The following is a 12757-nucleotide window of genomic DNA, read 5'->3' as shown; positions in this document are numbered from 1 at the left end:
TCCTGTGATCTTGAGAAAATCAATCTTGGATTGTTGAGTACCAAAGTGATCACCTGTTCAGGATCACTCTGTTCAGCAAGAACCTGGAGTTGCAGTTTGTATTTGCGAACTTTGGATCTGATCCAGGAATTGGAGGTTGCATTTTAGTGGGCCGAAATTAGAAAAAGAAAAGACTAAGGCTTTGTTTGCAAGTTTGGGCACGAAAAACGGAACGGTCTATTAGCACGTGATTAATTAAATATTTGCTATTTTTTTTAAAAAATGGATCAATATGTTTTTAAGCAACTCTTGTATGTAAACTTTTTGTAAAAAAACACACCGTTTAACCGTTTGAAAAGCATGCGCGTGGAAAATGAGAGTAGAGAGTTGGGAAAGGGGGATTCCGAACACTGCCTAAGATTACATGAAAGGTCAAGGTAGACGAGTGGGCTAATGAATTCGCAATACTTTCGCAAATTCGCCGTCTCCTCCACCGTCCCCGACGACGGCGCCAGACCGGCTCCCTCGTCGTGCTCAATTAATTTGTCTTTCTTGGTGAAAGTGCTCCATCTTCTGCGTTTATCTTTCTTGGTGACTGGGAAAGTGCCATTAATTTGTGCTAAATTTCACTAATCTGAAATCTGCTCTAGTAGTAGTACTATAGAAACATCTGAACACTAGTGAGTCTGGTTAAATTTTTGGGTGGATAGTTAATTTAGTCTCTCAAGTTTTACTCAAGGCTTAATTTGATACTTCAAGTTTTATTTTGTCTATATATGTCCTCTAAATATATGTTTTGGCTTAAAATCATCCTTGGGCCTATTTAATATGCCATATGGCTATTTCTAGTCAACATTTATGTTAGAAAAATTTCCCTTTTTACCTTTAATTTATATACAATTATACACTAGAAAAGAGAAACCAAGATGAATAAACAACATTGCAAATATACTTCCCGTTATTTTAACATGTGCACATGAAACTTGAGCCTAATGGCTATCGTATATACTTGAAAATATATAATTTATTTTCGTTTTACATAAATTATTATGCATTATTCATAAAAAAAATTCATTGCACGCATTTTTTTCTTATATATGTGAATAAGGGGTATAAGTTTCATTTATCAAGAGAAGTTGTTGGTTATATTTAGCCATGTGACTTCTAAGTAGGTTCAAGGATAAGTTTGAACTAAAATGAAAACTTGAAGGACTAATATGGACAGATTGAAACTTTAAGGACTAAACTAAGCCTCAGATAAAACTTGGAGAACCACTTTGTCTATTCACCCTAAAATTTTCAATGTTCTGAATTACCATGAACTGTGGAAACCTGAAGCACAAGAATTACCATGTGTTTAGTAATCACTGTAGAATCCCCAAATTACACAGTTTTGTATAGTTTAATGGTGAAGATTTTTAATATTGGGGATAAGTAATGTCAATTGAACTCAACTCGATGTAAAGTTGAGGGATGAATGTGAACTTATTCCTTCCGTGATTTTGTTGGCCCTTCTTTTACTCGGCCCAGCTGGAATACATTGTCAAGGGGTTCGATGAAATAAAACTCCGAACCCCCAATCGGCGTTTTTTCCAAACGACGTCAATTTTCTTCGGATGTGCATGCAGGCCACTAGAGTATGCAAATTTCTTCGGATGCACGCTATATTTTTTTTACTCGGATGCAAATATAATCAGTTGTCTAGTGGCTGCTTCAGTGTATCGTCAGATAAAGATGTTCGTTTTTTGAGATGGAAAAAACTCATCAAATTATATGAGTTACAGACACCTATCTGGTTATATGAAGACACTGAATTTTAAGCTGTTCAGTCGGATATTCGACAGTTATATGATCTCTTCTCCAAAGTCCAAACTGATGCCGACTTCGGGCAGACAACAAGAACTGTTTAGGTCGATGGCATGAACGGTAGTAGGTTACATCTCCTCTCTATGGGTTTGACTGTCACCATCATTTCGTGATGTGATTCAGTTAAGATCGAGTATAGTAGATCGATATGATATGAACAACGGGATGCCTTCTTCTGAACTTTTGTGTTCAGCAAGTTTTTCTGGCCTCCATTTAGAAGGAAAAGGAAGATATCCATCTATTCTATTTGATTCAGGTTTCAGTTGTGCAGTCAAGTTAGAATTGTTTGTTTGTGGGGCGCTTGCTCTAGTGCTGATCAATGTCATAAGTACAACCTTGACAAATTTGCTTGAGAAGTCGGAATACAGATAGGCCAAAACATATTCATCCATTCTGAAAACAACCTGTTCCAACCGTAGTCTGTCAGGCTGGCATACATATATACCAGTTCAGAACTCCATAGTTAGTCCTTCAGATAAGACAAATTTATTCATCAGAGTTTAAGCAAACACCAACAGATCAGAGTTTTGCTACTGAAATTAAAGTAAATTAAACAAATGCAATCCAGGGATTGCTATCAGAAAAGGAAAACCCAATTAGATTTCAGTAAGGTCAAGCGAGGATAGTGTGCTCATGAAATAGGTTTTGTGAGGCCCAAATCTATAGATTTTATTTGGGCCGTTTTGAAATGCAGTTAATGTTTAAGACGCTCATTCTTGGATTTGGAGGTTAAATTTATCTCATTTTTTTCCTCAATCAGATAAAAGTATTATGCTTCATTTTTCCAACCTTAATTTAGTACTATGTGCTGGACAACTAAAAGGAGTTGCAACTTACAAACACCTATATCTGGCTGTTTCAAGAGTCTGATTCTCTGCTCCTATCACTTTTCGAGAATTAGTAGTATGCAGAAAGATGACCTTACAGGCTGGAGAAGGAACTTCTATCTCATGAAATTCAGTTGAGTATTCGACAGTTATGTGCTATCTGCTACCAAGTGTCCAAGTCCCAAGTAATGTCGATTTCAGCAGACAAGAACAACTGTTCAGGTCTATGTTATGCAACGGGTAGGTTATACACCCTCTCTCTATGGGTTTGATGGTCAATATCATCTCGTGAACTTTTGTGTTCGTTAAGTTTTTCTTTCCTCAGACTTAGAAGCGAAGTAAGACATCAAATTGTTTGATTTGATTAAGGTTTCAGTTCTATCGTCAAGCAAGAGTTGCCTATTTGTCATGCTTGCTTTAGTGCTGATCAATACCAAAAGTTTTGTGCTATCAGTTATCATAAGTTCAACCTTGAAAATTTTGCTTGAGAACTCGGAATTAATACAGATAAGGCCTGGTAGTCTGGTAGATTGAAACATATTGGTGTCATCCATTCTGAGAAAAAAAAATGTTCCAAGTGCAGACTATCGGGCATTCAGGCTGACATGCGTACACTTCTTTGGAACTTCAGAGTTTTAAGCAACATCAACAGAAGAGAGAAATACGTAAGGAGTATTTGAAATTAGACTGTCAGTTTTGCTAATGAAAGTAACTTACAAAAGTGATAAGAAAGAAAGAACTGAAAGAGCACATTTTCAGGGTACTAGTGTGTACCTGACAAAAGGCGTGACCAACTGTTCCTCTAACTAGTCGGATATGACACTCCACAGACATAATCCCTGAAAACCAAACTTAAAGTTTCATTAGTAGCTCTATTAATCTAATCAATCTCTGTAGTTAGCACTAGTTTGTAGGGCAAGTATGTGTACTATTGACCTTTGTTAGAATCATGGAACCTTCACCAAACGATGTTGGTAATTGGTCATCTGCTCCACATATATACTACTCCTACTTGCCCCAATTCCCGCAAAAACCTTTACTTGCAAGACATCAAGAAATTAATTTTCACTTTACAAATCAAGTACAACACCAGTAGTAGTAATCAACAGATTTTCTTCAGACAGAAAGCTAAATACCCTCCATCCAAGGGTGAAAACGGTAATGTGAATTCCAAAACAGTAACGAAAATTTTCGGTCGACCGATATTCGTTTCTGATTTTGTACCGACCGAGCCATATGGAAATGGTAATCGACCGAAATAAAAATAGAAATGGTAAAAAAATATAAATAAAAATTAAAATGGTTTTGATGTTGTACCGATCATTTCCGTATTTACTGTATTCTTGTGGAGATTACCGTTTCTTATAATATAGTAATTACCGTATTTCTAAATATGTCGATATTATAGAGTATGTCGCTATTTTACCCGCAATTTAGAGACAAATTGACTCTTTAATTAAATCCATAACTTGAGTGCATGGTTAAAATAGAGTTAATTTGTAATTTATATAGTATAAACTTGAAGTTATTTATATGTATTACATAGTTACACAAAGTTAAATATATTTTTTATAGTTTAATGTTTTCGTATTTGTTACCAGTTTTCGATTTGTACCGACATGTTTCCGTCCATATTATTCTGTTTCCCTTTTTTATATTTCCGATTTTATTTTCGTTTCTAACTTTACCATTTTTAATTCCATTTCCAAAAAAAAAAAGGTTGAGACGATTTTCCAATCGTTTCCGACCGTTTTCATCCCGACTCCATCCAATCCGCTAGTTGTTTAGTCGTCAGAATCACTTCTCAGCTATTCTCCATCACTACGATATTAGTACTATAATTTCTTCAAATGTACAAATATGCGATGTGCCAATAGTAATTAGCTTTCCGATCGTTTCCCGGCTCCATCCAATCCACTAGTTGTTTATTCGTCAGAATCACTTCTCAGGTCTTCTCCATCAGTACGATATTAGTACTATAATTTCTTCAAATGTGCAAATATGCCATGTGCCAATGCCCAATAGCAACTATTTCTACGTTGATTTGATTCGTTGACGAAGTTTAGGTGCACCAAAACGAGGCCAGTTGTATAGGCAGCAAGAACGTACTCTCTCACCTAATCAAAGGGATACTTGTGCTGTAAGCGATGGACAGCACGCTGAAACACTGCACTGACCACTGAGCTGAACCTACTCCCCACTCTCCCATGCATGCAGCTGCACGCGAGCTATTTGTATTTGATCGCGATCTCGCGTGCCAGTGAGCAAACAAACCGTTCGCGCGCGCCACCGATCGAATTCACGACTGAATTAGTTTCTTCTTCGTCGTCGTCGTCGTCGATGACGACGACCGGGAGCACTCCGCCGCGGAAGAACCGGAGCAATGTCACCGGCGGCGAGGGGGGGAGCCTCGAGGAGTACGCGTGGCGGGCGGCGGGCGAGGCTGCAGCTGCGAAGAAGGCGACGAGGGCGTGGGGCGTCAGCGTCAGCCTCCGGAGCCACTTCAGCTCGCTCGTGCTGCTCCTGCTGCTCCTCCTCGTCGCCCTCGCCGTCTCCGCCACCACCAAGAACGGCGACCCCGCCGAGACGCCTCACGCGCCGCCGCTTCCACCGCCGGCGTCAATAAAGCTCCCGTCGTCGTCGTCGTCCGGCGGCGGCGAGTGCGACCTCTTCTCCGGGAGGTGGGTGTACGACGAGGCGGCGTACCCGCTGTACAGGGAGAGCGCGTGCAGGGTGATGTCGGAGCAGTCGGCGTGCGAGAAGTACGGGAGGACGGACCTCCGGTACCAGCATTGGAGGTGGCAACCCCATGGCTGCGACCTTCCTAGGTACGTATACGTATACTATACGTTGCACACATCGTACGTATACGTACGTAGTGTGTACATTGTAGTAGATCTTGGCGTGATGAACAAAAATAGTCTGCCGGTTGTTCATCAACTGGATCATGTAGATGCATGTTGGTAGCTAGAAGCACACTGCAGTTTCCTAACAACTCAAATTTAATTAAGTACGTAGAGATCGAGATGATGCTCATTTGGGGTAAATTAAAATACACGTAACTTAAAATATACTTCCCAGAATACTTGTAACTTTAAGTTTTTTTTATAATTTTGATCTTTCGTCTTATTCAAGAAATTATGAAATTATTTTTTTTTATGATTTGCTTTATTATAAAAAGTACTTTAAGTATCACTTCTCCATTTTTATATTTGCACTAATTTTTCAAATAAAATGAATGGTCAAACGCTACAAGAAAAAAGTCAAAGCGACTATTAATCTGGAACGGAGATAGTATGAGTACTAGTTTAATTGGTTGTGTAGTGACTAGTGAGTCAGTAGAAATAATCTGAAACCCCTACAGTCCTAGTACTACTCAAGAACTGTCATTTTCATGTTTGGATAATTATGGCCGAATTCATTTTTTTACTACTGTGTGTGTGTCCAAATATAAATCTTAAACAGACTGGACTTAAACTGCATTATACGTACTCAACTTATAGGTTTGACGCGGAGAAGTTTCTGGGGAAGCTAAGGAACAAGCGGCTGGTGTTCGTGGGCGACTCGCTGAACCGCAACCAGTGGGCTTCCATGCTCTGCCTCATCGACACCGGCGCCCCTGAACTCCACACCTCAATCAACTCCTCCCGATCTCTCACCACCTTCAAAATTCACGTAAATATAACTGAACGATTCCAAAATACTACTGAATTTTGCCCATATTATGTACGAGTTTCATATGCGTGATTTGAGACGATAAAATACAATGGCGCGCGTGCAGGAGTACAACGCGTCGGTGGATTTCTACTGGTCGCCGTTGCTGGTGGAGTCCAACTCCGACCACCCGCTGCGCCACCGCGTCGCCGACCGGACCGTCCGCGCCGCCTCCATCAACAAGCACGCCGCCCACTGGACCAACGCCGACGTCCTCGTCTTCAACTCCTACCTCTGGTGGCAGCGTCCCGCCATGAAAGTCCTGTGAGTTTTAGCTACTCTCTCCGTCTTAAATTATAAGACGTTTTGTCTTTGGTCAAAGTTAAACTACTATAATTTTAACTAATTTTGTAGAAAAAACTAGTAATAATTTTAACATAAAACTAATATATTATGAAAATTATTTAATTATAGATTTAATGAAACTATTCTGATGTTGTAAATATTACTCCATCCGTTCTATAATATAAGAGATTTTGACATTTTATTTGTACTGTTTGACCACTCGTATGGTTAAAAAAATTGTATAAATATAAAAAATAAAAAATTGTGCTTAAAGCACTTTAGATAATAAAATAAGTCAAAAAAATAAATAATAATTCTAAATTTTTTAATAAGATGAATGGTCAAACAGTACAATCAAGAACAGAGAGAGGACTACTTTTTTTATATAGAGTTAGTCAAACTTTACAGACACGAAAGAGAGAGAGTAGCTAGTAGCAAGCTTGCATCGATCCATGGATGCAGTTGATCACCTCGCTCTCGCTGACGGACGCGTTCTTGCTGCAGGTGGGGGTCGTTTGACAATCCGGCGGCGGTGGTGGCGGCGGCGGCGGAGGAAGGGGACGAGTACGCGGTGTCCAAGGTGATTGACAGCCTGCGCGCGTACGAGCTGGCGGTGAGGACGTGGGCCGACTGGATGGAGTTCCACGTCGACCGCGCCCGCACCCAGCTCTTCTTCATGACCATGTCGCCGACGCACCTCCGCTCCGACGAGTGGGAGGACGCCGCCGCCGCCGCCGCCGGCGGAAACCACGGGTGCTACGGCGAGACGGAGCCGATCGCGGCGGAGGAGTACAGGGGGACAAGCGGGACGGACATGGCGTTCGCGAGGGCGGTGGAGGCGGAGGCGCGGCGGCTCGGGGAGCGCAGCGTGGCGGTGCGGCTGATCAACGTGACGCGGCTGTCGGAGCGGCGCAAGGACGCGCACCCGTCGGTGCACCGCCGGTACTGGGACCCCGTCACCGACGAGCAGCGGCGCAACCCCAGCAGCTACGCCGACTGCATCCACTGGTGCCTCCCCGGCGTCCCCGACGTCTGGAACCAGCTCCTCTACGCACACATCGTCTCATGAGCCATGAGACCTCATATCGCATCTCCTTTTTGATATATTTTTTTCTCTTCTTGTATGCTTTCAAAAAAACAAATGTAAATCCTCCAACAATTGATAAGTATTCCGTCACTTTCAAAACACAAACATTTCTAGATTGTTTAGTATAGTACTACTAAGGTTAAGAAAAAATAATTAATAGTAATCTCTTTGCCCTGAAAAAAAAACAACTTTTAGTCACGAAATCTGGAAATAGATATATCTAGACGAAGGTGGATTCTAAACACTCAAGTGGATGTCCACTCATTAAGTGCATGTCAACTAAATGATCATGAAAAAAATTCAAAAAAATTTACAAGATAAATTGATATATAATATATCACTACACAAACATGCAACTTAAAATTCAACTTTTATAAGTTGTAACGAAAATAACAAAATTAATTGCGAATATACGTATGCTAATCAGAGTTTGATTTTTTATTTTTGTTACAACTTGTAGAAGTCAAATTTGAACTTGCATGTTTGTGGGGGTGATATATTACATATGATTCTATCTTGTCAAATTTTTTGAATTTTTTTCATACACATTTAGTTGACATGCAACAAATGGGTGGATGTCCACCTAGGCGATTAGAAGTGTTTCCCATATCTAGATTTATAATCAGAAGTTATTTTTTTTCTAGCGCGGAGAGCCTTAGGCTTGACTTGAAAATTCACCAACATTCGCATTTCTTTCCTTTGTGCAAAATGTAGTTTGTATAAAAGGGTTAACCTTTTTGCAAAGTGGTCAAACATTATTTGAATTCTGAATTGCTTACATTTTCCTCCCAAGCATCCGGTTGGTTGGAAAATGTATAGATTTATGTGTATTGAAATCAATGTCCTACAAATGCTTATATTCTGATACAATTTTGAATTCTAGATCGAAATGTTTATATTTTGAAACTGAGGTAGTACCACGTACATACCCAAAATTCACTGAATCATTCTGCATTTGTGTGACCGGAGTAGTAATAAGCACTGACAAAACTGAAGGTTTCAGTCTTGAATGGGCCTGAGGCCCGAATGGAGGTCACACGCTTGGACCAGGTAGGTGATCTGCCACAAAGCAGATCGCCACTCAATATAGGAATAAGTTCATCTAAGGTCCCTTAACTTTACACTGAGTTCGATATTCATCCCTGAATCACAATACCAGATATAATGGGTCCCTCAACTATCAAAACCGGTGTAGATGAGATCCCTCAGTGGTTTAGATGGCGGTTTTAACTGATGTGGCGCTGACGTGGCTAGTTTGACTTAGTCCTAGTCCTATGTGGCGGTGACGTGGTACTTGGAAGCAAAATAAAAGGTGGGACCCATGTGTCAGTCTAAAAAATAGTGGACCCACATGTCAGTGGGCCCACCCTGCTCTCTATCTTCACCGTGCCGTCGTCCTTTCCCTTCTCCCTCCCAGCCATTCTTCATCCTTCCTCGAGCTCCCTCGCTGGCCGGCGAGCGCATGGAGAGGGAGAAGGGCGCCGGTGGGGAGAAGTGCGGAGGGCGCCAGCCATTGGGCGGGGAGGGTAGGTCGGCGTGCGCACGACGGGAGAGGAAGGAGCGGCGGCCAGAGCTGCACGACCTCGGCCCCGCCGCCGATGAAGACTCCTGCTGCGCCGCCGCATCGATCTGCACGAGTTGCAATCTTCATCTACAGCCTTGCCTTCAGGCCAGTTAGGATTTACCATCGCAGCAGAGACATATGACACCACCACAACCCTCCCAAGTCCCAACCTTGCTTCTGAACAAGCCTTCCGCACATTTGTCGTGCCCGTTACAGCAGCAGCAAGTGTATGAACCTACAGCAACATCAATTCATTTAGCTACAAGAACATGACGATTTAATTACAACTCTGCAGACTTCAGCTACTACTGGTTGTTGAGAAATCAACAGTTTTGATAAATCATTTTTAGTAGAAACTGTTGATTTTTGTCGATTTTCAGTAACTGCAATCTACAGTTTGAACCAGTCAATGGAGTAGAAAAGGAATTATTTTGCTGAAAAAAGAGAGATGTGTGCCCCTGGGTTAGGGGCGGAGAGGAGCACGGGGCAGGCCACATGGAAGACGTCGTCGCAGCCGGCGATGGCCGCCGCCACGCTACCGTAGTCGAGCAGGTCGGCCTTGAACAGCCGCAGCCTCTCCGCGGCGACGTCCAGAGACACCAGGTGGGCGTTCTTCGCGTCGTCTTTGCACAAATCATCCGCACTAGCACACCAATCAATCAATCCACCAGAACAAGAGCAGAACGCCATGAATATCAAAAACTTTGATGCATATGGAGGGGATTGGGGAAGTGGGCAGCGGCGGCTGCGACTGCGAGCTCGAGTCCCGGGCCCCGTCAGCGCCACGCTGACCGTGTCCCGCGGCTGTGAGCTCGCCGTCGCCGCAACTCGTGCAGATCGATGCGGTGGCGCCGGAGGAGGGGGGGCGATGTCGTGCAGCTCCGGCCGCCGCTCTCTCGCCTGCCGCCGCGCGCTCGCCGGCCTACCCGTTCCGCTCGTTGGCCTCCCCACCTACTCCCTCTCTACGCACGCTCGCCGGCCTCCCCACCCGATGGCTGGCGCCCTTCTCCCTCTCCGCACGCGCTCGCCGGCCGGCTAGGGAGCTCGAGGAAGGATGAAGAATGGCCGGGAGGGAGAAGGGACAAGGACGACGGCGCGGGGGAGATAGAGAGCAGGGTGGGTCCCACTATTTTTAATGACTGACACGTGGGTCCGACCTTTTATTTTGCTTCCAAGTGCCACATCACCACCACATACGATGAGGACTAAGTCAAACTAGCCACATCAGCGTCACATCAGTCAAAACCGCCATCTAAACCGCTGAGGGACCTCATCTACATCGGTTTTGACAGTTGAGAGACCCATGGTATCTGGTATTGTGATTCAGGGACGAAAATCGGACTCGGTGTAAAGTTAAGGGACCTCATATGAACTTATTCCCTCAATATATCCTGTACAACCCAGCAAGCACAATAAAAAGAAGATGAAATTTGATCCAACTTTTTTTCCGAGTCAGGTACGTACGGCGCAGATTCAAAGATTTGAAAATAGTACAGTACGCATTTGAAATTAATCACGTGTCCTTTGAGGAGCGAGTACACTTAAATTTCTCGTTCTCGATCTGTTCAGTAGTCAACTGTACGAGTTGCAGTAATTATTAATCTATCACTGCGGATTAGTGGAAACGACCACTTCGATCTATAGAAACAGACTTTTGTTTTCGAGGAGCCTGCATTGATGAGAGTTGGAGGTGAGGCTAGAACAAGTTTAATAGGATAGTCATCTATTAGCTAGAAATCATCTATAGTCAATCTAATAGACAATCCATATAATAGTTACCTATAAACATATTAATATCTGGTTCCACCTATCATACTCACATTGTATTTTTAGAGTCCGTACTGTAGCTGGCTACAAATCTATAGGTCACTGTTCTTCTCTCTCATCTTTATCGTCTTAAAATATGTTTATAGTTGGCTTATGGCCGGCTATTGTACCTACTTTTAGATGCGAGTAAACAAGAACTAATATATAGATGGATGCAGCTTAGAATACAAGGCATGCAATCCCTCCATCCATTGCTTGCACTTCAAACTAGTGTTTCAGATAATATTCTTTTCACAATGTGTCAATGTTAATGAACTGATCTCGACGGCTGCATTATCTATTTTTATCAGGTTTTTGTGCGTGGATGTTTATCCATCAAAATTAAGAGCCAAGTTATCACGTGCGATATTGTCACGCCTGATCTCTTCTTCTTCTTGGGACTCACCGTAGTTTATGCACGCCTGAAACACACACAAAAAAACACATGACAGTGACTGGTTCAAAAAAAAACAAACCTTTTGTGAATAGGAGTAGTACTCTAGATGTGTATTTGGTTAAAGGGATGGAATGAATTGGATTAGATCGAACTTATTTTTCAATGTTTAATTAGTTTAGACATACACCCTCCGTCCTAAAATATAGTAATTTTTAGCTCTCAGGATTTGTCCCAGAATATAATAACTTCTTCATCTACATTCTCTTCCCAACCAATCACAACCCTCCACCATTTATTTTTCCCACCTAACTTCATAACTCATCCAATCACAATCCTCTATCATTCACTTCTATCGATTTTCTTAATAACCGTGTCCAACTCTAAAACTTATTATATTCGGGACAGAGGGAGTAGATGAAATGGGATGGTTCTTGTTAGCGAATATTACTCTAAGATCTAGTTTAGACCGATCCCTAAAAAACTAGTATCACTATCGGAGTAATCCAACCTGATTTTCTTTCGGGGTGACATGCGGCCATCATATCTCTCATGTTAAATGCATAGACAAGACTATCTTATCTAAAAAAAAGGGATGAGTCCAATACAACCAATATTATTCTCAAACCAAACATGATGTTAAACTTCTTGATTTGGACTGTTAATTTACCTGATAATCCCTCCATCCCATAAAAAACAAATCTAGGACCGGATATGACATATTATAGTCCAACAGATTTATTGTACTATAGTATGTCACATCCGGTCCTAGATTCGTTTTTTATGGGACGGAGGGAGTAGAGTAGTATACATGTAGTAGTGTTAGGAGTAGTATTAGGGTGTGTTTAGTTCTTTGGGTGTAAAGTTTTTGAAGTATACGGACATACATTTGAAGTATTAAATGCACAGTAATAACAAAACAAATTACATATTCCGCTCGTAAACTGCGAGACAAATTTATTAAGCCTAATTAATCTATCATTAGCAAATGTTTACTCTAGTATCACACTGTCAAATCATGGCGTAATTAGGCTCAAAAGATTCGTCTCGCAATTTACATGTAAACTGTGCAATTGATTTTTTTCCCCACATTTAATGCCCCATGCATGTGTCAAACATTTGATGTGATGTTTTTGGCCAATTTTTTTTATCTAAACAAGGCCTTAAGCTGTGTTTAGTTCCCTTCAAACTTTCAACTTTTCCGTCACATCAAATGTTTGGACACATGCATGGAG

The 12757-nt window shown here is 41.9% G+C and overlaps 1 protein-coding gene across 1 annotated transcript; it reads left to right on the top strand.

The window, feature by feature from the left end:
* Positions 1-4790: 4790 nt before the first annotated feature.
* Positions 4791-7858, top strand: LOC4334573 (protein trichome birefringence-like 34). The gene is made up of 4 exons (NM_001418911.1): positions 4791-5500; positions 6176-6347; positions 6454-6650; positions 7176-7858. Exons 1-4 carry the CDS (start codon positions 5013-5015, stop codon positions 7738-7740), a joined length of 1422 nt encoding a protein of 473 aa, NP_001405840.1. The 5' UTR covers positions 4791-5012; the 3' UTR covers positions 7741-7858.
* Positions 7859-12757: the final 4899 nt, after the last annotated feature.

Source organism: Oryza sativa, chromosome 3, assembly GCF_034140825.1.
Source record: "Oryza sativa Japonica Group chromosome 3, ASM3414082v1".
Classification (NCBI taxonomy): Eukaryota; Viridiplantae; Streptophyta; class Magnoliopsida; order Poales; family Poaceae; genus Oryza; species Oryza sativa.
The sequence above is the reverse complement of the archived record's forward strand: the minus strand, read 5'-3'. Positions and strand labels throughout refer to the sequence as shown.

What these genes read in the sequence shown, in the direction of transcription:
- LOC4334573 (NM_001418911.1), top strand. Translation starts at nt 5,013, where the DNA reads ATGACGACGACCGGGAGCACTCCGCCGCGGAAGAACCGGAGCAATGTC. An exon ending in TCACCACCTTCAAAATTCAC is followed by an intron (nt 6,348 to 6,453) that starts GTAAATATAACT and finishes GCGCGCGTGCAG; the next exon opens with GAGTACAACGCGTCGGTGGA. An exon ending in CGTCCCGCCATGAAAGTCCT is followed by an intron (nt 6,651 to 7,175) that starts GTGAGTTTTAGC and finishes TTCTTGCTGCAG; the next exon opens with GTGGGGGTCGTTTGACAATC.